The sequence below is a fragment of the Denticeps clupeoides genome, chromosome 9 (assembly GCF_900700375.1).
Source record: "Denticeps clupeoides chromosome 9, fDenClu1.1, whole genome shotgun sequence".
NCBI lineage: Eukaryota > Metazoa > Chordata > Actinopteri > Clupeiformes > Denticipitidae > Denticeps > Denticeps clupeoides.
In genome coordinates, this window is record NC_041715.1 from 19,865,258 (window position 1) to 19,885,890 (window position 20,633).

Consider the following 20,633-nt stretch of genomic DNA (forward strand, 5'->3'; position numbering starts at 1 on the left):
ATGTGACCTGATAAGGTCAAAGGTGGCAGCTCGGGCTGTTAGGCACGGAGGCATGTCTGATCTCTGGAAGTAAAGTGCAGCTGTGCAGTGGGGTCATGGTGCAGTGTTTCCCTTGCCACCAATTGCATTTAGGCAGGATTTTCTTCCTTCTGATGGATTATTAATTAATACCTTAATGATTTATTTGTCAACGCATCGTTTTTTTCTCTAATATCAGAATAACACTGAATAAGAGTTTCACACAAAGTTTAATGTTTTTTAATAGTGAGGTCAGATGATTTTTATTTAGTGAATAAGAAGTCAAATCAAAGTAAAAGAACCTTCTTGGAGCTTACAATTGAGGACCTTGGCTGGTTGAATATTCACTACAGAATTGGGATTTGTTTGTAATTTGTGGGTGGGCATTAGGTATGTAGAGGTTTTCTGGTCTTCATGTATCGGTACCCATGTGCCTGGAAGTCAGCGGTTGCTGTGGAGGTTGTGGAAGAATCACTAGTATCTGTAGTGTGGGTTGCACACATAAGTGGATCATTGTAGGTGACATCCATTTGAAGATGAAGCCGAATATGCATTTCTCTGATTCACTCTCTCGCTCGCTCTTGCCCACTCTGGATCTACCGTCGCCCTCCCATCTTCTCACTGGAGAATGAAATGCATCACGCATGGCCATTGGCTTTGCCTCTGCTTGGTTTGTATTGAGAGATGTCTCCAGCACTCTCTTTCAACAACCTCCATCTTCCACATCTGACTCGATTTTAGGTGGAAGGGAAATATTGTGCACAAATTGCTTGTTTTATCTCAGTAAGGTGTTGTGTGCTCGGTCAGAGTATTTAATGACTCTTTATTTAATGAAGAGAATGGGATATTGCATCATGATAGCAACCTGTGGCTGCCCCGGTCCTGATGCAGAGGAACCGAGCAGGCTGGCCCATGCTCCTGTGGTCCCTTTATTATTTCATTTTGTATTACATAAAACCTTGACGTTTTGTTCATGTAATGTCCCCGTCTCATGTATTTACCCGGGCGTGGCGAAACTGAGGTGCTGTAAGCTTAATAAATGGAGAGTGTGGTGGAAACCCCAGCAGCGGCGGGAGATTCTCTTTCTTCCCGGCGGGCCTAGTTTCTCTGCATGCTTCACCACAGTTTCCTCCACTGCACACAGACCAAAAGCTGTTACAACCTGAAGCTACAAATGGTGGAGATCACTGAACACAGACCATTTTCTACTTCGGGGCTCAGCGCTAAAAAAATATTGCAGGTTCCTACAACAGCGTATTCCCCGCTTTACTCCTCGAACCCATGGGGAAAAATTCAACGCTTTCAGTTCTGACTTCGTCCTTCAGCAAACACATCTTCTCTATGCATCCTCTGCGCTCTACCGTTCCTGTTTTACGATGGATGCTCTGGATTGCGTCTGGCGGTGGAAGAGGAAGCTGAGGAAGTAAGTGTTAGCTCGGCCCTTTAGTACCATATCGCAAGCGGACGTTGTACAATATTGATCCAGAAGTCTTTTTGTGCATGTGTTTGTGTCCTGAGTGCTCTTTACAGGTTACTGTTTTGGTGCGTGTGTGTGTGTGTGTGTGTGTGTGTGTGTGTGTGTGGGGGGTAACCCAGGCTGCCCTTCATTATATGAATACATCCAGCCATCAGAATAAATCTACTTGTTCTGACACTGAATAACAGCAGAATGTCTGTCCCATGGGATTGATGATGATAACCAGCGGGAACCTGGAATCGCTCAAACTGGCCGGACTGACCCCTGGAACGGCGCCCACATGCGGGGTCAGCATGTGGCGCATTAATCAAAGACGAAAACATCGCAGCAGAGTGGGACACGCCTGCTGGAAATCTCACGCGCAACGCTGTTAATTACCATCAGACACCAGTGTGACGAATCCGCCACCTTCCCCAGTCGTGAAATCCTGGCTGCAGGTACCCATGAAGAACAACCTGTTCCCGTGGAAGCCCTCCCGGCACGATCAGTACTGCGCGCTGCACCAGGACCACTCACTGCCCAGCATGACCGCATCACAACGACTGCACATCACCACGCTTCTGCATCGTATCAATCATTTAAAAACCAATCGAGACTTCGGAGTTCTTAATGAAACTTCTGGATCAGTTGACTTTCTGGAAATTTCATTGTAAATGTATTACTTTACTTTTTGGAAACTTGCTATTGTACCTAAACTGCTGCTGAGGACTATAAATTGTTGGGCTGTCTTTTTCAGTTTCCATAGATGACCAAAGTTATGTCAGTAACAGGGACGGTCATGATGACACTGTTTGGATTCGTATGATATTTATTGCATTTGCAATATTAAAATCATCATGTAATTTGCATTTGCAAGATTCGTGCTCGTTATATTGGAACCTGGCATCGCAGTCACCCTCACGCTTGGCCAGTTGAGCACATGTTTGCAGGCTCTCTCACGTTCGCCCAGATGTTTCCTGTGCATAACGGGGCAGTGGTGGCCTAGCGGTTAAGGAAGCGGCCCTGTAATCAGAAGGTTGCTGGTTCGAATCCCGAGCCGGCAAGGTGCCACTGAGGTGCCACTGAGCAAAGCACCGTCCCCACACACTGCTCCCCGGGCGCTTGTCATGGCTGCCCACTGCTCACTCAGGGTGATGGGTTAAATGCAGAGGACAAATTTCACTGTGTGCACTGTGTGCTGTGCTGCTGTGTATCACATGTGACAATCACTTAACGCAGCCTGTCGTACTGTCCGCAGAAAATCTGTTTAATCCCCGCATTCAATCAATCCTCTTCCATCACGAATAATGAGGGAGTGATGTCGAAAAGAGACGGGAGAAGGGAGTGTGAAGAGTGGGTGGGTTGGAAAAAAAAAACACCGTTCTCCACAGCACGGTGGAGTGGACACTGATGGAAAGAATGAAGAGGCGTTCGTAGAAGAACGAGGATGGAGTGGGTGACTACGGTAACTCTCTTAAATGCTCTCCGGTCCACACTGACCTACATCAACGGCTTTGTGCACCTGACTTCAACTAGAGCAGCACAAAGGGTGACCCAAGAAGCCCCAGCAGAACGTAGCCTGTGAAAATGTGCCCTGGCAGACCTGGGTTTCGGCTGGAACCTCACCTCTCGCTCTCTGTGGGCGCTGAATTTACTTCATCGCACCCGAACCTGCCTCTGCTGGATTTAAACATGGAAGATGTTGAACTAGGACCTAAGCTGATCCAGGTCTGCAGAGTATGCCTGGTTCTACCAGTTGGGCAAAGATTGACTTTCTCAAATCCAATTTTCCCACTGGGTTCTTTACTTAAACGTTGCTTCCCTTGACTTCCCACACACCCAGATAGTTCTAGTGATCGGCTCCCATCACATGTCTGTATGTTCTATTTCCGTACTTTGTGCTGAATTCCGCTGCACCACAAACTCACTGTCTGTTCCACCACCTGCGTGTGTTAGTTGTAAAGTGAGAATTTCTAAAATTGAACCCTGTCGTATCACACAATGAACACAATGGGATATTGGTTTTTTTTTTTTGTGGTCCAGTTTCCTTGTAGCTTCTGGAAAAACTCCCCAGAATGCTACTAGTATAAAGTATTCTGTATTTAATCCAATTTCATTACTAAATAACAACCCTGTACGTCCCAGTCGAGGATGCCGGGTCTTCATGACCACGTCTGGCAGTTTTTATTATGGATCTGGCAACGGAAGGAAGCTTCCTGCTGCTTTTTACAGTATGTCGTGAGATCGTGGAGGAGCCAGACAAGATGTGCACTGCTGCAGCTTCCCAGTACAGTGTATTCCCCCGATTTACTCCTCGAATCCATGGCTCTCTTTGCATTCTCTGCATTCAACTGTTCCCATCCCTCCTTCATCTTCTTTTTTTAACCCTCCATCATCAGTCGCTTACTCACCCAGCCTGCCCACCCTCCCCCTCGCTGTCCTTCTGCTCCGCTCTTCTCTGTAGCGGGTGTGTTTTATGGCCTTTCAGTGCTGGAGTGGGGAGTAATTCATACCGGCCATCTGTGTGCTAATGGGGAATGGTGTGCGCAGGCAGGACCAAGGGCCTGCAAGAAAACATCCTGTTTTTGGGGGAGGTGCTCGGAACAGAGCGGTGTATTCATATCCCTGCAAAAAAAAGGGTGATAGTGGCCTAGTGGATAACACACTCGCCTATGAACCAGAAGACCCAGGTTCAAATCCCACTTACTACCATTGTGTCCCTGAGCAAGACACTTAACCCTGAGTGTCCCCGGGGGGGGGGGGGGGGGGGGGGACTGTCCCTGTAACTACTGATTTTAAGTCGCTCTGGATAAGGGCGTCTGATAAATGCTGTTAATGTAAAATGATGCAGGCAGACTGAAAGCACAAGTGTTGTTCGGGAGGGACGGACAGTTTGAGGAAGACGTGGGTCTGATAAGGCGAACTGGACTTAAATGTTCTGTCGCAATGATTCGAAGGGGTTCTCTGTGTTTGGCTTTATCTGCATCCTTCTCGCTCACTCCTCTTAATACAGCAGTGACCTTTCTGTTCCATTACCTTTTGAAATGATTTTCTTTTCTATTGCCGGGCTCAAATATAGTGTCCCAGAGCCCTGGAGACTTTATTACTACTGGGCTTCTCATCAGCTGACAGGAAGCCCCCCTCACCCTCTCACCAGCCCATACCAAAAGCTGAAGTTCCATTCAAGGTTTCCTCAGGGCATGCCCGTGGCGACCCTTAATTGGCAACTGTTCTGTAATTCACTCTAAATGATCCGCTAGTGAAGCACTGGGATGCTGGGAAGTCCGGGGTCGGGCGTAATGGTAGAACGGGATCTAATTTGAGTGGACATGACATCATGCAGAACTCCCACACTTGCCTTCCGCTGGAACAGCAGCTTTTATCTACAGCAGACGTTGGCGAGGTTGGCACACAATTTCACGCATGCACAGGTCAATGGTGCCGAATTCACAGAATGAGCCCCTTGTAATTGTGTTGTAATAAGGGTCAGAACTGTACTGTGTGTTGCAGATCTTTTGGGGGAAAACTAGTATTTCAGCTAGTATATAAACTAATATCTTGTCTAAGTGGACATTTGTTCTTGTGAAGCGTAAATGACAACCAGAGAGACTTTTACCTGATTAAGTCACCTTAATCATGGGACCTAGAGTTCCATTATAAAGTGATTAGTGGCTGTGGGTGAGGTCGGGTTAGCCTCTAATCTGTGGAGGTACTGGTGTGTTAACAGGGGTTATTATGACCATTTTTTTTTTCCGGCACACTTTACATGCACATTTTCATTTTACACATGCTCCCAAAATACACTTATGCTTCCAAGGCCCTGGAGATGTGTATGAATGTATGTATATGAGGCAGATGAGTTCCAGCCTCTAAATCAATGTTCCATTTCCCCTGGAGTTATTAAAATATATTACCATCTTGCCTGCCTCATTAAAATGTTCATCGTTACCCACCTTGGAATAGAAAATAGATTTAGTTAAAATGTCTAACAGCGTAATTTTTTATATTTGATTTTGAAGACAGTGGGTTTTGGACTTTTCTCTTTTGATGTGTCTTGTGTTTTTTGTATGCTTTTTCTTTTGGCCACGAACCAATCAGAACTGAAATTTCATTTTATCTGGTGCCTCCTGCTAGATCATTCACTTGGCCTCAGAAGCTGTTTTCAGACACGTGGGACTCGAGACTCCTACATCTGAACTTGGTAGATGTGAATTAATACTCTGGTCTTTCATGCGAACATATGTGTATTAACTCATTCTTACATATTCAGAATTCATTTTTGTGACATACAAACATTACCAGCTATTGTTTGAACAGTGCCTTAGAGAGAGGTTTTTTTCTACCTTTAACAACGTTTAAAGCTCACGCCTATAGTATTTTTGCTGGCTTTGTGTAGTAAACCATGTCAGCATTGTTCTGCTGCTGCTTTGGTTGTATTCGGATGAGAACAACCTTGAGACAATAATATAGATGGCTTTCATCCTGCATAGTCATTATATGCGCATATGAATGTGAACACAAAGCACATGTGCTCACTGCTGCATTAATCAGAAGATTCAGAAAATAATTGGGATCGCCCCGAGAGGCAAACGAGTTGTGAGTTAAAGACCATCTGAGTCCACCCAGGCGTGGTCTGTATGGTGGGGTGGGGCGGGGCGGGGCGGCAGGTTTTGATAGTGTGCTCTTCTGCCCCCGTAGGCTTTGTAAGGGCTGTTTTCAGGTGTGGCCCTGAAAAATGGCTTGTGCTTCGAATGTAAATGTTCAGAGCGATTTTGTAGTTATTCCGAACATCATGAAATGAATATGGCTGTAATTTCTCACTTTGTAGGGTTCTGATTCTGAACTAAAAAGTAGTTGCTCTGTGGGTCTGTGCTCAAAATCCATAGAACTGCCATCAGTATCATCTCCCACCACAGCGGAGCTGTCTCATTAGTATAAATCCAGCCATATCACACACACCACATATATGTAATGACCAAACAGGATTTACCGGGCTGTCCTGGCCTCATTCTTGTTAAATTGAGGTTAATGGATCAATGAGTTGTTTTATATGAACTATGTAGCTGACATAAATGTCAAGTTTACTAGACACTTAACTAATGCTGTTTTTTATTTTTTACTCAGTTATCAATTTTACAATCTGAAAAATAAAGGAGCAATCCTCCCACATTTGTGTAGAATCCGTTTCAGTCCCCGATTATCATTTCAAGACGTGAGTCTGAGGAATTCTGCACTCACTGTAATGGGCTGAAGGGGCCAATTTCTGTCTCTTTTTTTAGCCACCTGGAAAGTCCCCCGAGTTCCTGTGGTGGAAATCTGCCTAGAGGGACAGTGATGTAGCGGGATGAAAAGCAGATGATCTGCTTTCTTGTGTTTGCGGTTGCACAGCCTCGAAAGCTCTGTGCTAGCAGCGGAGGAGGAAATCTCAGATGGGTGTCATGAGATCAAGTGACCAAGCTCTACGCAGGACTTGGCATTGGTCGGTTACATCTAAAGTCTGACCACTCTGGAGGATGAGCACTGGTCAAGCAGGCCCACTCTGAAGTTGGCCAAGGGTTGATGGCATCAGTGACCCGAGCCCAAATGTTTACCAGAGATAGCAGGCACTTCTGTTACCGTAGTAAGTGACCGTCTGGTATGGTATGTAGGTGAAAAATCAAAACCGAGAAAGAGGGTTCCATGTTGCATTTTAATGTTAAGGGTGGAGCAGGGTTTAGGCCATGGTGTGTGTCCTTGCTGCTGTGAGGTTCTGGTAGTGAGAAGGTGAACAACTCTGGTGTTGTTAATTTATCCATAAATGATTCATTAATGAAATAACCCCACAGTTCAGGCTGTCATGATTAAGGCCGTTTGAAAAGTATTGTGCATTTTAAAGAGTTACCGATTCAAAAGTTTGAATTGACATGTGTGGTTTGAGAAGGATGCCAGTTTAAATGTTTCTCCTCCTCGTCCGTGAAGCCAACATGTCCATGCTTAAGCTGCTGTGCTTCAGTCCCTAGAGAGGTGTGTGTTGCCAGAAATACACTTCAGGCTTGCCAACCTCCAAGAAAGTCTCTGCGTTTCTGTTAGTCCATGAATCCTCTGCCCGGCACAGCTGTGAGTTACAATAAAAGAATCTGTTAAGGAGGAGGAGAGCGGCCTATAGAAGTGGGGGTGCGTTCGCGGAACGACGTCATCAGCATTATTCACCAACGGCAATATCTGGTGCAGACAGGAAGTCGTGTCTGCACTTTTCCAGAAAAAATTAAATGAACCCACTGGTTCAGTCTCACGGTACTGAACTAAAAAAAAAAAACAAAAAAAAAAAACATTTGTGCTCATTTTTAGATCCAATCACCGAACCACACGTTTGGAAGCCATGACAGCCAGCGGAGCTACTTTTTTAGGGGGGGGGGGCCTTTCCCCTTATGAGGTCCCTGCTGATTTTCCACCATCATATTTCACCGTTGGTTATCAGGTTCAATTCCTGCTCCCGTCACTCTGGCTGTACAGTTATATTTTGGCTTATTTAAATGATATTTTGGCTCGGTGTGTCTGATATCTTACTGACTGACATGTCTAGTTTTAGAATGGTTACCATCAGATCATGTTAGTGTCTCATGGAAACTGTTGATATTTTGGCCTGGATTTGCCAGGACTGATTCTGCAGTCCTCACTGTGGAGTGGTTTGAATGTATTTATTTTTAGGGGAAAAAGAAATCCCCATTTGCTTTGGACAAATCTAGTTCTCACAGCTCTGCCGGCGTGACTAATTCAATTCAAAGGTTTGCTAATTGTATTGGTGCATAGAGTGTGTATCGAACTTCAAATAATTATGATGGAGGCTTCACCTGACTCTTCGGTTTTTTTTTTTTTTTTTAATGAACCACTCCTTTGACTACTAAGAAATATATTAATCATTTAATGTATTCATCTCAGCTTGTATGATAAATTGTTTTATACTTTTATAATTGTTTAGACAGTTTCTACATTCATTAAATTATATATTAACTGTGATTCTAGTATGATTCTCTATGTATGTCCATTTCTTTGAATTGCGGAATATTCTAAAAAAACAAAAAAAAACAAACTAAGAACATATGTGTGAAACGAAGTGTTTGTACGTGTTTCACCTGCTGTGGAGAATAGCTCTTCCTCATCAATATAAATGAGCACAGCTTTTTTTTTTTTCAGTAGTTGAAGATATTTCTTCAGACTCTTGGACATTTGCATCTTTGGCTGTCTGATTGCTCATCACGTAATATTCAGTTGCTTAAAATGCTGCAGCTTCTGATTGGACCGCACAGTTATATTCAGGATTTGAAGGTCCTTTGATGAGCAGAAATGCTTAGACGTCCTCAGCCACCCGGCGAGATCCGTCTTCCACATGAGATCCCCACGGTTCACATTAAATCCTGCTCCTCGTTCCAATTTGCTGTCTTTCTGTTTCTCACCTCTGCTTTACTCGCTGCTGTCTTTTCATCCCGTGAATAAATTATGTGTTTTTCCACATTCTTTAAAGTGGATTTTTTTTTTCAAGTTTCTTGTTAAATCTGCCTGCTGTGCATTCTTTTGTCGGAAGCCATAATATGAGAATAGTGATATTAGAATAGTTGAAAAGAATCATTTCTGAAGATTCATTTTTAAAGCGAAATGATGTGAATAAGAAACAAGCTCTTTAAGCTAAATTTTCAGTATTAAACATAAAACCCAGCAGGGGAAATATTACCAACCCATAGAATCCTGCTGGCTATCATATTCTATCATATTAACATATAGGATAATTCCCATAAGAATTTTCTCCACTTACCAATATAGAACAAAGAAACGAAAGAGGGGGTGTTATGCAAATGAATGCATGTAAAGCATATACACTTTATGAGTAGGAATTCAAATTCAAATTGTATTTGGCACATACACACAGTCATACACTGTATGATATGCAGTGAAATGCTTCTGCGACTGCTATAGACCTCAATATTCCAAAATATGAGGATATAATATACATTTTAACAAAGAAAATGAATACCTTTGGAGGCTGTTTGCTCTATTTTTCTATTTCTCCTAAACTTGACATCCTCAAACCTCATGGAGAACAAGAATCTGTCCATTACAAAGATTTTGAAGATAAGATTGTACCAGTTGATAAAGATGGGACGTCTTGCTTTCCCGACAGCAGCACTCATCATTACCAGGCCCTGAACAAATGAGGCGCTATTCTGGTACCCTGAATAATAAGACTTCTGGATTGGAGTAGTTATTTCAAACACTTTTTTTTTTTTTTTTTTTACAAACTTTTACAACTTGACTCATTTTGCATTTTGGAAACTTGCTATTGTACCGTTTAATCAATAATCAATAAAATCACTTTTTTTCCATGAAGAGCTTTGTTTTTTCGTTAAATAAATTTGATTCAGTTTGAGTCTAATTGAACACCACACCACCTCATCTCAGGAGGATTCAGATCCAGGCTTTGTCTTGGAAATTCCAGAAACTATTTGCTTGGTAGATTTATTGCAATATTTTGGGTTGTTGTTATGCTGCGTCATCCACTTCCGTTTCAGCGTTAACTTTTAGACAGACGGTGCCACATTGCCGTCGAGCAGCCTCTGATACGATAAAGAATTCATAGTGGGTTCTATGTATGGAAATGTCATGGCCAGGTCCTTATGCAGCAAACCAGGACATTTTTACCATCTTGCTTTCACACACAGGACTGTGTTGACACGTCCCCTATTATGTGGTCTCACACTTCAGTGTGATGTGCTTCAAGTCCGTCTTTCAAGTCCATCTTTGCATCTGTCTCTTCTGTAAAGTTTGGAATCTGCACTTTCTTTACTGTCTGTTTAAAATCTCAGTTGTAGGATTGTGTAGGACTAACAATTGTGTGTTGCATATTTGTGTAGACTGTGTGTTGTCATCATTAGCTTGAGCACAGGGTCAGTCACTGGTAGTTTCGGTGTTAATTGATCTTATTGTCAAATACTTTAACATTTGTTGATCCAAACCTAGTACCTTTTCTCTTAATCTTTCATTTTCACCTTCTCCATTTTACCAAATTGCCATCATGTGTCTGAAGCACATGATGATAGTCTCAGTGAGATCTCCTACAGGCTCAGGAGAACATTTTCACACCACAGAGGCTCTGTTACCAACAACCTCATCTACCCCATATTGTCATCTACTTCTCAAACAAGAGTGCGAAGCGTTTCCTCAGATGGGTTATCCTACCACTGCTCTGTATGTGTGTGTGTGTGTCTGTGTGTGTATATATATAAATATTCATATTTTGAAATGATTCATGTACATCACAGTAATGTACACATTTGAACACAAATTATTTTTTAAACTTTTATGGGGTGTCCTTACTTTTTCACATGACTATTGTGTTTGCAAGGCTTTGTTCACTTTGATTTCTTGCTCCATTATGGTTAATATCTGAGAATCAGAAACCTTACTGCAATAGGCTTTCACGCTTGGTTATTTAATAGTCATTTTATTTCTGTCCATTCCATTCATTTCCAATCGCTTATTACAAGAATATAATATATTCTCTCATGCATTTTTGCTGTCTTTCATCTCGAGGAAAGCAGCTGTCCTCTGGACTCTGTGTTGGGTCACAGTTGTACGTCTGTCAGACTGGCAGTGGGGGAGTGAGTGACAGCTGTCTGACCCGAAGAATGTCGTTGTCTATTGTTCAGGTCAATCGGCCAACTGTTTACAGGAGAATGGCTCCATTGTGACATCAGCAGATGATTGTGTTGCTGCAGTGACATCAGAGCCATCCTTGTGACGACATTCGTTTTCCGTCATTCTGCCTGACTGTTACTCAGTAATACTTCAACATTTGTTGTTTCTTTTAAATACAGCATTGATTTTTATTCACCAAGAGCTGTTATGTAATATTTATGAAGTCTTTAAAAAAAAAATAACAAGAAATTCCAGAGCATCACCCCTGCTCAGTAAAAATGAAATGAAAAAAAGGAAGGAGTTGCTATGGTCACCCTTTCTCTCTCTCTCTTTTTTTTTTTTTTTTTTCCAGATGGGATATAATTACCATGCCATTAGCTGTGAAAAGCATACTGTGTGTAAAAAGGTCTGTTTTAACACCCCTGTTCACCGAATCCTGTTATTATCACCACAAACAATCCCAGCCCCTGTGGACCACCGCTTCTCATTTACTTCCTCGCAGAAATTCCACCCTTTTTATAGGATTTTGGATCGATCGGAGCACGTCAAACATGCACACATTTCCCCTACAGACTATTCAGCCTGTTTTTCTAGTTTCATTTAGTTCAGAAATAACATAGGCCTCTGTTGTAATGATCATGAAACCCCATGTGGGGCTGAATCTAATATGATGTGTGGTTGTTTGGGGAAGGTGGGCATGAGGAGGCCCTGGAAATATTTTGAGAACCACTTGCATGAAATCTGAATATATGACGTTGAAAAGAGCTGCATCTAACGTGTACCACAGGTACACACATTTCACTTCAGTTCGGTGGTTCTTTTAACAGATGTACATGCACACCAGTGTTTTAGTCATTATTATAATAATGATAAATAAACATGCTTTCTGAATAAATATGACAGAATCGCTTCAGTGAACGCCAACATCCGTTCTCCTGCCCGACGTGTCAAGTGTGAGGAGAAGCATCCTGAGTGTAGTGGAGATGCAGGTTATTGGGTCTGGTCCGTGGAGAGTTCTGCTCGTGCTTTTGTCAGCTCAACCTGAAGGCTTCTGTAAGGCCACACCAGAAGCGTTATGGAACAACAGAAACATTTTGCTAAGCTGTAACGTGCGGTGAGGGAGGAAGATGAGTACGGGGCCGCACTTCTACAGTTCCACTTTCATGGACGGGAGGAGTCTGTGGTGGAATGTGGGGTAGAGGTGTGGGTGTGAAGCAGAGAAGTGATAATTGGATCTTCAGAAAGGAGAGATGATACAACATCTGATATGAACAGCCGGGAGGTGGACTGGGGCCCAGGTAAGAGATGAAGGAGGAACCCACACCCCCATGGTGGAGCACCATCAAAGTCCAAAAATTCACACCTCATCTACTTGCATTGGTGCTTTAATCAACTCTTACCTCGCACTTCATTGCTCTTTGACTACCTCTGTTAAATGGAGACAGATTTGTGTGAACACACACACACACACGTTTCTTAAATACATGAGGTTTTGGGGGTCTGGTTGGGGGTCTGGTGTTTGTGGTAATTTTTTGAATGATAATCGACTATCACTCAATAATTATTACTAATGTTTGTATTAGGTTATTATTATTATTTTTTACGTATGTTCAGATCAATAACTGCCATGTAGCCACTAGGTTGAAAAGCAGCAGTAGCATCTTTTTTTATTTTATTTCACCAGTATTTAACAAAAGCGCCTTTTGAAGTCACACATTCTCACATGTGGCTTTGATGCCACGCTGGTGCTGTGCCCTAAGCGCAGATGAGCGCGTTGGAAATGTGACTAACCAAGTACAGCAAAAAAAAAAAAAAAAACGCTACCAGTCAAATTTCGAACTTTTGAACACCTAAACTTAGGAATCTTGCATTTTTTTGCATTATAGAACAACACTGAAGACACGTGACTGAAATAAAACATGAGGTTATGTAATAACCGAAAAGTTAAACATTTGTGTCTCTCTATACCAGGGAACGTTTGCTGTGAGGGCAGCATTTCACATTCTTGTCTTCTCTCCTCCACCTTGAGTTGGACAATGGGGACTGTTTCCAACAGTCCTGAAGGTTCATGCTGAGCACTTTCTTATCATTCAGTCATGTTCATGAGCATCTCATCAAGCGGCTTTTGATGATGATTACAATAGTGAAGAAGGCAGCCATGAATGTAAAAAGATTTTAAACAGATTCATCACTTTCATTTACATTTACAGCATTTTTCAGACGCCCTTATCCAGAGCGACTTGCAATCAGTAGTTAGGGTTAAGTGCCTTTGCTCAGGGACACAAAGGTGGGATTTGAACCTGGGTCTTCTGGTTCACCCACTAGGTTACTACCACCCATCATACTTCACTCTCTCCTGATACAACAAATACTGAATATGTTTCTTGCTTTGGATTCCTCAGCATGGCTCCATCTTGCTCTCCAAACCGCTACAGAGTAGGTGTGTCCAGGCTTTTGATTGGTAGTGTAGATACAGACACATATGGCGTGTGCATGCACAGATGTACGTTATTCTTGTAACATGGAAATCTTGGATGGTGAAACGGAGTGTCCCCTCTGAAGATGTAGGGTTTAGAGAGCGTTTGAAGCTTTCCATCTTTTTTTTTTTTTCCATTGCTATAGTGTCATGTGGTTTCTCTGGTCCCTGCCCTGCCAGTTTTGATGTGTCCCCATATGCACACACACACACACACCTACACATAGAAACTTTAAAGGAGAGTTTAGCTGTTGAGCTGTTAGCCTGTGTCTCTTTCTGAACATCATATCCCCACCCTTTCCACCCACCCACCGATAAGATGAATCAGTCTATTTCCTGCTTTTTATATATAAAAAAAAATGTACACTTTAAACACACACACACACACCAGGCTAAATTATATGGGTTTAGAATGATGCATCGTTATAAAACCTGTGGGCAAGTTATCACTTAACACATTGCAAAAAATATTTTGGTTGTGCTATGGTTCACTTGGATGGATAATGAATTAATACTTTTGAGCACCATCATCAGGAGAAATCAAAATGTCTACCTGCGAGCTGGGACCTCCTACCTGTCAAGCTTCCGGAACACACTCTGTGTGTGTGTGTGTGTGTGTGTGTGTGTGTGTGTGTGTGTGTGTGTGTGTGTGTGTGTGTGTGTGTGTGTGTGTGTGTGTGTGTTATACCCTTCTATTCTCAGCCTTACAACACATTCCGCTTGCCTGTCTGTGGAGTTTTGGGCCTTTTGAACTCTCTTCCGTCTGATATATGTAACACTGATGCTCTTCGTACCTTCCCGTCCCTCAAAACTCACACTCCTCGTCAAACCTGGCCACCCTTGTAGAGTTGTATTTTGCCTTTAATATGTTTTTTTTCTATTAGCTTTAGTATTCTGAGTGTCTGCAAGGTGTCATTGAGTGTCTTGAAATTCAACTACAAGTAATGTGGATTATTATTATTTTTGTCACCTGGATAGTTCTGTCTCCTTCATGCACTCTCACAAAATCCATGAAGGATGCGCTGTATTACAGTCATAATTGCACACAGGCACAATCAAATCATATTGTGCATCTCGGCAGCATTCCGTTTGGCTGCTGGCTTTACTTATATGAGTCTGTCATGGCAGCAATACATCAGACCACCTCCACCGGGATACGGCATTATTAAAGCATGGAGACACCGCCAGCCTATTTGCATAAAAAAGGCACAGTAACAATGCAACGCAACATCAAAAGCAGAGTAGAAGATTATGTTTATAGCCTCCATCTCGATCATACACTAGTCAGTTCATATCATGCAGGCTCTGCAGTTGTGTGAAATGAGGTTGGGACATGGAGTGTCATGCACTCAGAATTGAGGTACAAACCTCTTTTGGGAACTGCACCGTATCGGACCGCAAGACCTACAGCGGATAGTGAGGAAAGCGTAAAATATCATTGGATATTTTTTTTTGTGTGTTCATCTCTTTCTTTGTTCTCCAGCCTTAATAGGGAATTCGGACTGCAAATGGCAGTTAAAATCCATGTGCTAATAATGCGTGTTGATCATGGAACGAGAGAGATGTGTGTTAAGACTTGTCATGTTTTGCTCTCCACTATCTCAGGGTGGGTGCTCTGACTGCCGGCCCTGCTGGAAGGAGTTTGGACCGTCTTCCTGTGCATTAGTGCTAATGCACAGGAAGAGTGAGTTTGATGTCATGAGCTCTGAGCATTCTGCCCACGTAGTTTGTGTGCTTCCGCAGTGAAAGTGATAATTAGTAGCTTTAGCAAAGTCCTGAATCACCGATACCGGTCTCGTGCTCACACAAGGAGTCATAAGGTTGCAGTGACAAATATGATCGATGTCATCTGTATGTGCATTCTGGTGGCTTAATGCCAGCCACCAGCTTGAACAGGGTGCAGCTGACCCACAGATGCTGGATTCACAGACAGTGACAATGACACGTGTGCAGGACCGCGTCTAGGCAGAATGGTATTTCCTGTAATTTGAATCACAACTTCTGTCTCATGGATGAAAAAGGGTGTTGTGGGATTGTTCCAGTTGTTCCAAACATGAATCCAGGAACTCTTTGGCTCCAAACATCCTCTGGCATTAAAATCCTCTCTAAATAGTTTCTTGCTGAAAGTGATCTATTGTACAGTGTTATACATATATAAAGAAAGAGTACTGTGTTGGCATGGCAATGGGGTGCTGTTACCAGGGTATCCTATAAGAAAAGGAGAGCAGGGGGTTGCTATGGTAACAACAGATCAGATTTGTCTTTAGATAGGTTAGTATGTAGAATGGTTTATTTTTCTGTTGTGACTGTAATGCTGCTGGTTTTGGGGCTGTGAAAGCCACAGTAATCAATACAAGTATTTCAGCCATTAGAGTAGCTACATCCAGAGATCGAACAAAAAAAAAAAAAAAAAAACTTGGTCCACAGATTATAACACAGAAATGTGAGACATTCTGCATGAGGGTTACAGGTTCTCTCATACAGGGTGAACACAGTACTGTGTGTGTGTGTGTGTGTGTGTGTGTGTGTGTGTCTTTGGCACCATTCAAATTGAATCTAAGCTGCAAGCAATTTTAACAGGGTGGTAGTAGCAAAGTCACAGGTTAAAAAGCCCACTTACTAGTGTCTCCGGGGGACTGTCCCTGCATGATTTGTAAGTCACTCTGGGTGGACGCTGAAGGCTGAAAAGCCAAATGTGAAACATTTAGTGAAATATTGATTTACATGCATTATGTGTGTTGTTCTCTGAGCAGGAATACAACATTTAAAGTGTTGAAAGAGACCAACACCCGGTTCATCTACCACATCTCCTCCAGAACTACTGCATAGTTACTCTTTGGAAGATGAACGAAATGGGATTACTTTCCGTACTGACTAAAAGCTTAACACGCAGGTTTCTTCTTCTTTTTTTAAAATGGAAGGACTAATCGCTCCGGTTCACTAGTGTACAATGGAAGTGAACCTGCTTGGCAAAGGTAAATGCACAAGAAGTAGTTGCAGGACGCAACAACCTAAATCCAAATAAAGAACAAAAAAGGAATAAATTAATATAATTTTATATCGGTCTTGTTGGTCCCCTAATTGTTTCTTCCGAAATTCAGCCATAATGCAGAATTACAGCCACAATGAGATTTCCCAGGACGCACCGTTTCGGTGTCTGTAGCTTTAAATGCTAATGAGGTGGAGGGAGGCGGGACGAGGAGGAAAGCAACCTATAGAAGTAAGCAGGCGTTCACGGAAATTACGTCATCAACACCATTCACCAACCACAATGTTTGTTGCAACCAGGAAGTCGGGTCAGCGGTTTTCCAGAAAAGATCAAATTAAGCCACTGGTTCTTCAGAGTTGTTTTCAAGCCATGATGGTTGATTGAGATAATGTTTTATGGGAGGGGTGGGAAATTCTCTGTGCTAAAAGCATGAGGAATGGGAGGTAACCTTTCCCCTTATGACTCCATAAGGGGACAAATTCAAAACCCAACCATATGAGCTGCCGCTCTCGGAACGGTGAAGCAGAATGACCAAAGCACGCTTTACACCTATCGCCATTTCCTGACCACTGCAGGACCATAGACAGGCTGGGGGAGCTCGTATTAATGTTAAATAACCTCACAAAGTGCCATTTTCATGTCATTGAATCTTTGAAGAAGTATTGTCTAGTTGACAGATCCAAACTATTTGCCGAAGTCGGCTTTTAATTGCGTTACAGCTTCTGCTCTTCTGGGCCGTTCTTCCAGAAGAGCATTCTGTGAGGTCAAGCACTGACTGCTGATAAGAAGGCCTGGCTCGCAGTCTGTGCTCCGATTCAGAACTGCGGGCCCAGTCGTACAGAGAAGGGGTGCCGTTTATCTGTGGAGGTTCTCGTGTTTACGTCCTGACAGCAGATCACTGAAGATCGGGGGGGGTGTGTGTGTGTGTTTTCTGGAGCTTTCCGCCGCTGTTGAAATGGCAGGTTCCTCCTGAAGCGCCGAATCTGGGCTGCTTGCGTAAGCGCTCCGCCGCCGCGTTTTAAATGCCCTGCTTTTATTTATATCGCTGGATAAATAGGATGGGCTATTTTTACGCGAAGCTGTTGTAGTACAGAGGCCGATGGTTTATTAATGCAGGGAGCGTAATCCGGCGTGACACGTTGGGTGGTTAGCGGGCGTTCGTGGACCGCCGCCGGGTCCTGTATCGCCAGCGGCTGCCACTAGTCCTGCCGCGCGTAGATGCAGGGTGGATGTGTTGCCGTGGTGATAATCGAGGATGGCGTCGTGTCAGCGTTTGCAGCTAATCGCTCCTTGGTGTTAATGGTTTGCGATTGTGTACATGTACTCGCATTTGGACCTTTTGAGGTTGCGTTTCTAGGTATTTCGATGTTACTGAGGGCGTGAGGGGGCGCTTTTTTTTTGTCTCTAACTAAGACACTTCTTCTCTTCTGCAGTTATTCCAGATACCTTGACCGTGACATCTCCGGCACAGATGCTCTCCAAAGTAGAGGGGGACACGTTGCAGCTAACCTGCGAGGTGACCCGTCTGACCTCCCAGCACACCCACCTGTCTGTCGGCTGGTACCTACGCAGCCTGGAAGACCCCAGCGCTCCCCCACGGGATCTGGTCACCCTCTCCAGGGACTTTGTGCTCCGTCCCGGAGGCCCTTACCGCCAGAGGATGTCCTCAGGGGACCTACGGCTGGACAAAACCAGTGCCACCTCCTACCGCCTCACCATCTACAAGATCCAGCCAGCCGACCAGGGCCAGCTGTACTGCGAGGCGTCGGAGTGGATCCAGGACCCAGACCAGTCCTGGTTCCCCATCAGCCGCGAACAGTCGGACAAGACCACGGTCAACGTGCAGCCAACAGGTGAGGGTTCTTCACACTGTGCACATCACAGCTTTTTACCCAGTTCAGGTTCAGTTCGCTTTGGAATGTATTCAGGTGTAAATTTGCCTCTGGCCTACTGAGGTGAACAGCAGAGTCGCCGGTTCAAATCCCCCGGTAATAGTACTTCAACCAGCCCACTGCACAAATGCACAGCCACTTACAAGCACCTTACATTATGTTGTCCTGTTTGTCCTTTTTTAGTGTACAGAAAGTTTTACAGTATTTTGTCTGTCACACACACACACATATATATATATTTTAGGGACTAAGCAGTCTTTTGGCTTTTGAACTTTACTGTGACTCCTGATTTGTCTATTGCACCCTTTCATTTTCAGTTGACAGCATGGTCTCTGACGCACGGCCACACACACACAGGCCGAACGCAGACATGCTTTGATGTGTCCTTGAAGCACATCTGTAGCGTCAAATCAGTATTTGTTTTTAGGGCACCAACTATAATTTAATATGACATTAATGACTCCATGATGTGGTGTCTCTGTATCATCATCAGGACAGTGAGATCCTGACACTGTCAGGTTCCAGGCCCAAGGGCTGGTTCCCTGCGTCCCTCTTTAACAATACGAGTTAATGCAAGGTTCAAATGAACTGATCCCTGGGTGGAAGGCCGGGATTTTCTGTCTGGAAATGATCTGTTATTTTCTTTACATCAGTTGACTGCAGCATTTATCATCTTTTGTTTTGGGCTCTTGGAACCTCCACTTACTCTACATGTTACGTTGAGCTTGTTCTGCGCATTACGTGGAAGTTATGCTTTTCCTTTTAACTCAACAACAGTGTGGTGGGGTTTGATATATATAGTATACCCCATATTAATATTACTATTACGTATGCCCAAACAATAACGTGAAACGGAGGGAGAAGGTTAAGTTGGTGCTGTGGGAGGTCTTCACCAGAAATTTCTTTGACAATGAGGCGAATTATGCGTAAGGCATGGGAGGGATTAAGTTGCTTTAGGCAAATCCGGTTACTGCGCTGAGGTGACACACTGCCTGAGAGTCTGATTTAAAGAAACTGGAGAGAGAGAGAGAGAGAGAGAGAGAGAGAAGGAGAGTGATGCAGCTTTGAGCTGTTTTAGGTGGACCTAACAGTTTGAAGGCTGTCCAGTAAAGAGGGACAAAGTGAAGACCGTCTTATGAAGAGAGATGTATGTGTTAATAAAATTAATGTAGACCAAAGACAAGGTTTTAATGCACTTTTTTAGACTGCTATAAATATTACTCTATTGATAATGTATGTGAAATATCTGATTTGCAAATGCATTTTCTGTTAACAGAAATTTTTATTTCTAACATTGTCTAACATAAACGTTTGACTTATTGAATTTTTTCATGCATATCTTAGATCTCATTCTTTGATCTCATTCTTTTTCAGTTTGAGTGAAATTTGGTCTAAACCTCCTCCATTTCATTTGAAAGTATGTGTAGTAGGAATGAGAATTGTGTGCTTTTAACTCCATCTCACTAAGGAGACTTAGTGAGTAATTAAAAATCTGATTTAGTTCAAGTAAACATTACACCAGCCTTGAGCCTCAATAGTTTTTTATCTTTTTAATAACTTCTTTGATTATGTCAGAACCACCAAACCGCTGTTAGATCTTCTGTTAGAAGCGTTGTTTCATATTCCTTATCCGTCCCTCTGCTCCTCAGACCGGGACTTCAGCATCCAGGTGAACACGGACCGTCGGACCTACACGGCAGGCGAGCCGCTGGAGCTCCGTTGCAACATTGACGCTCAGAACATTCCGGAGCGGTTCTTCTTTGTGTCGTGGGTCTTCAGCAGCTCGCCTGTGGCCGTGGTGGGACCCGATGCCGTGCCCATTCTGGGCTCAAATTACGTGGACCGTGAAGCTGCTGGGCTGATGACTGTTCGGAAGGAAAGTGCCTCCGTCCACCTGCTGAAGCTGCAGCGTCTCCAGCAGGAAGATTCCGGAAAGTACATCTGCAGAGTAACTGAAAGAGAGAAGACACTCACCGGGGACTTCATAGACCGAAGCAAGCGCTCTCGCAATGTCCAGATCACGGTTGCTCCTTTAAGTGAGTAGCAAACTTTTCCTCATTTCATGCACGGTGCAGAGGCTGGTGCTAAATATGTAATGCGTAAATGGAACCTTTGGGTTTTAATGCAGCGCGT

General features: G+C 43.4%; 1 protein-coding gene across 2 annotated transcripts in view; it reads left to right on the forward strand.

The window, feature by feature from the left end:
• igsf3 (immunoglobulin superfamily, member 3) overlaps positions 1-20,633 on the forward strand; it is a 52,435-nt gene that overhangs the window by 13,762 nt on the left and 18,040 nt on the right. For both annotated transcript variants that reach the window (XM_028992121.1, XM_028992122.1), the window contains exons 3-4: positions 18,042-18,461; positions 20,150-20,536. In XM_028992121.1, coding sequence (XP_028847954.1) covers positions 18,042-18,461; positions 20,150-20,536 — 807 coding nt within the window. The remainder of the gene's footprint in view (positions 1-18,041; positions 18,462-20,149; positions 20,537-20,633) is intronic.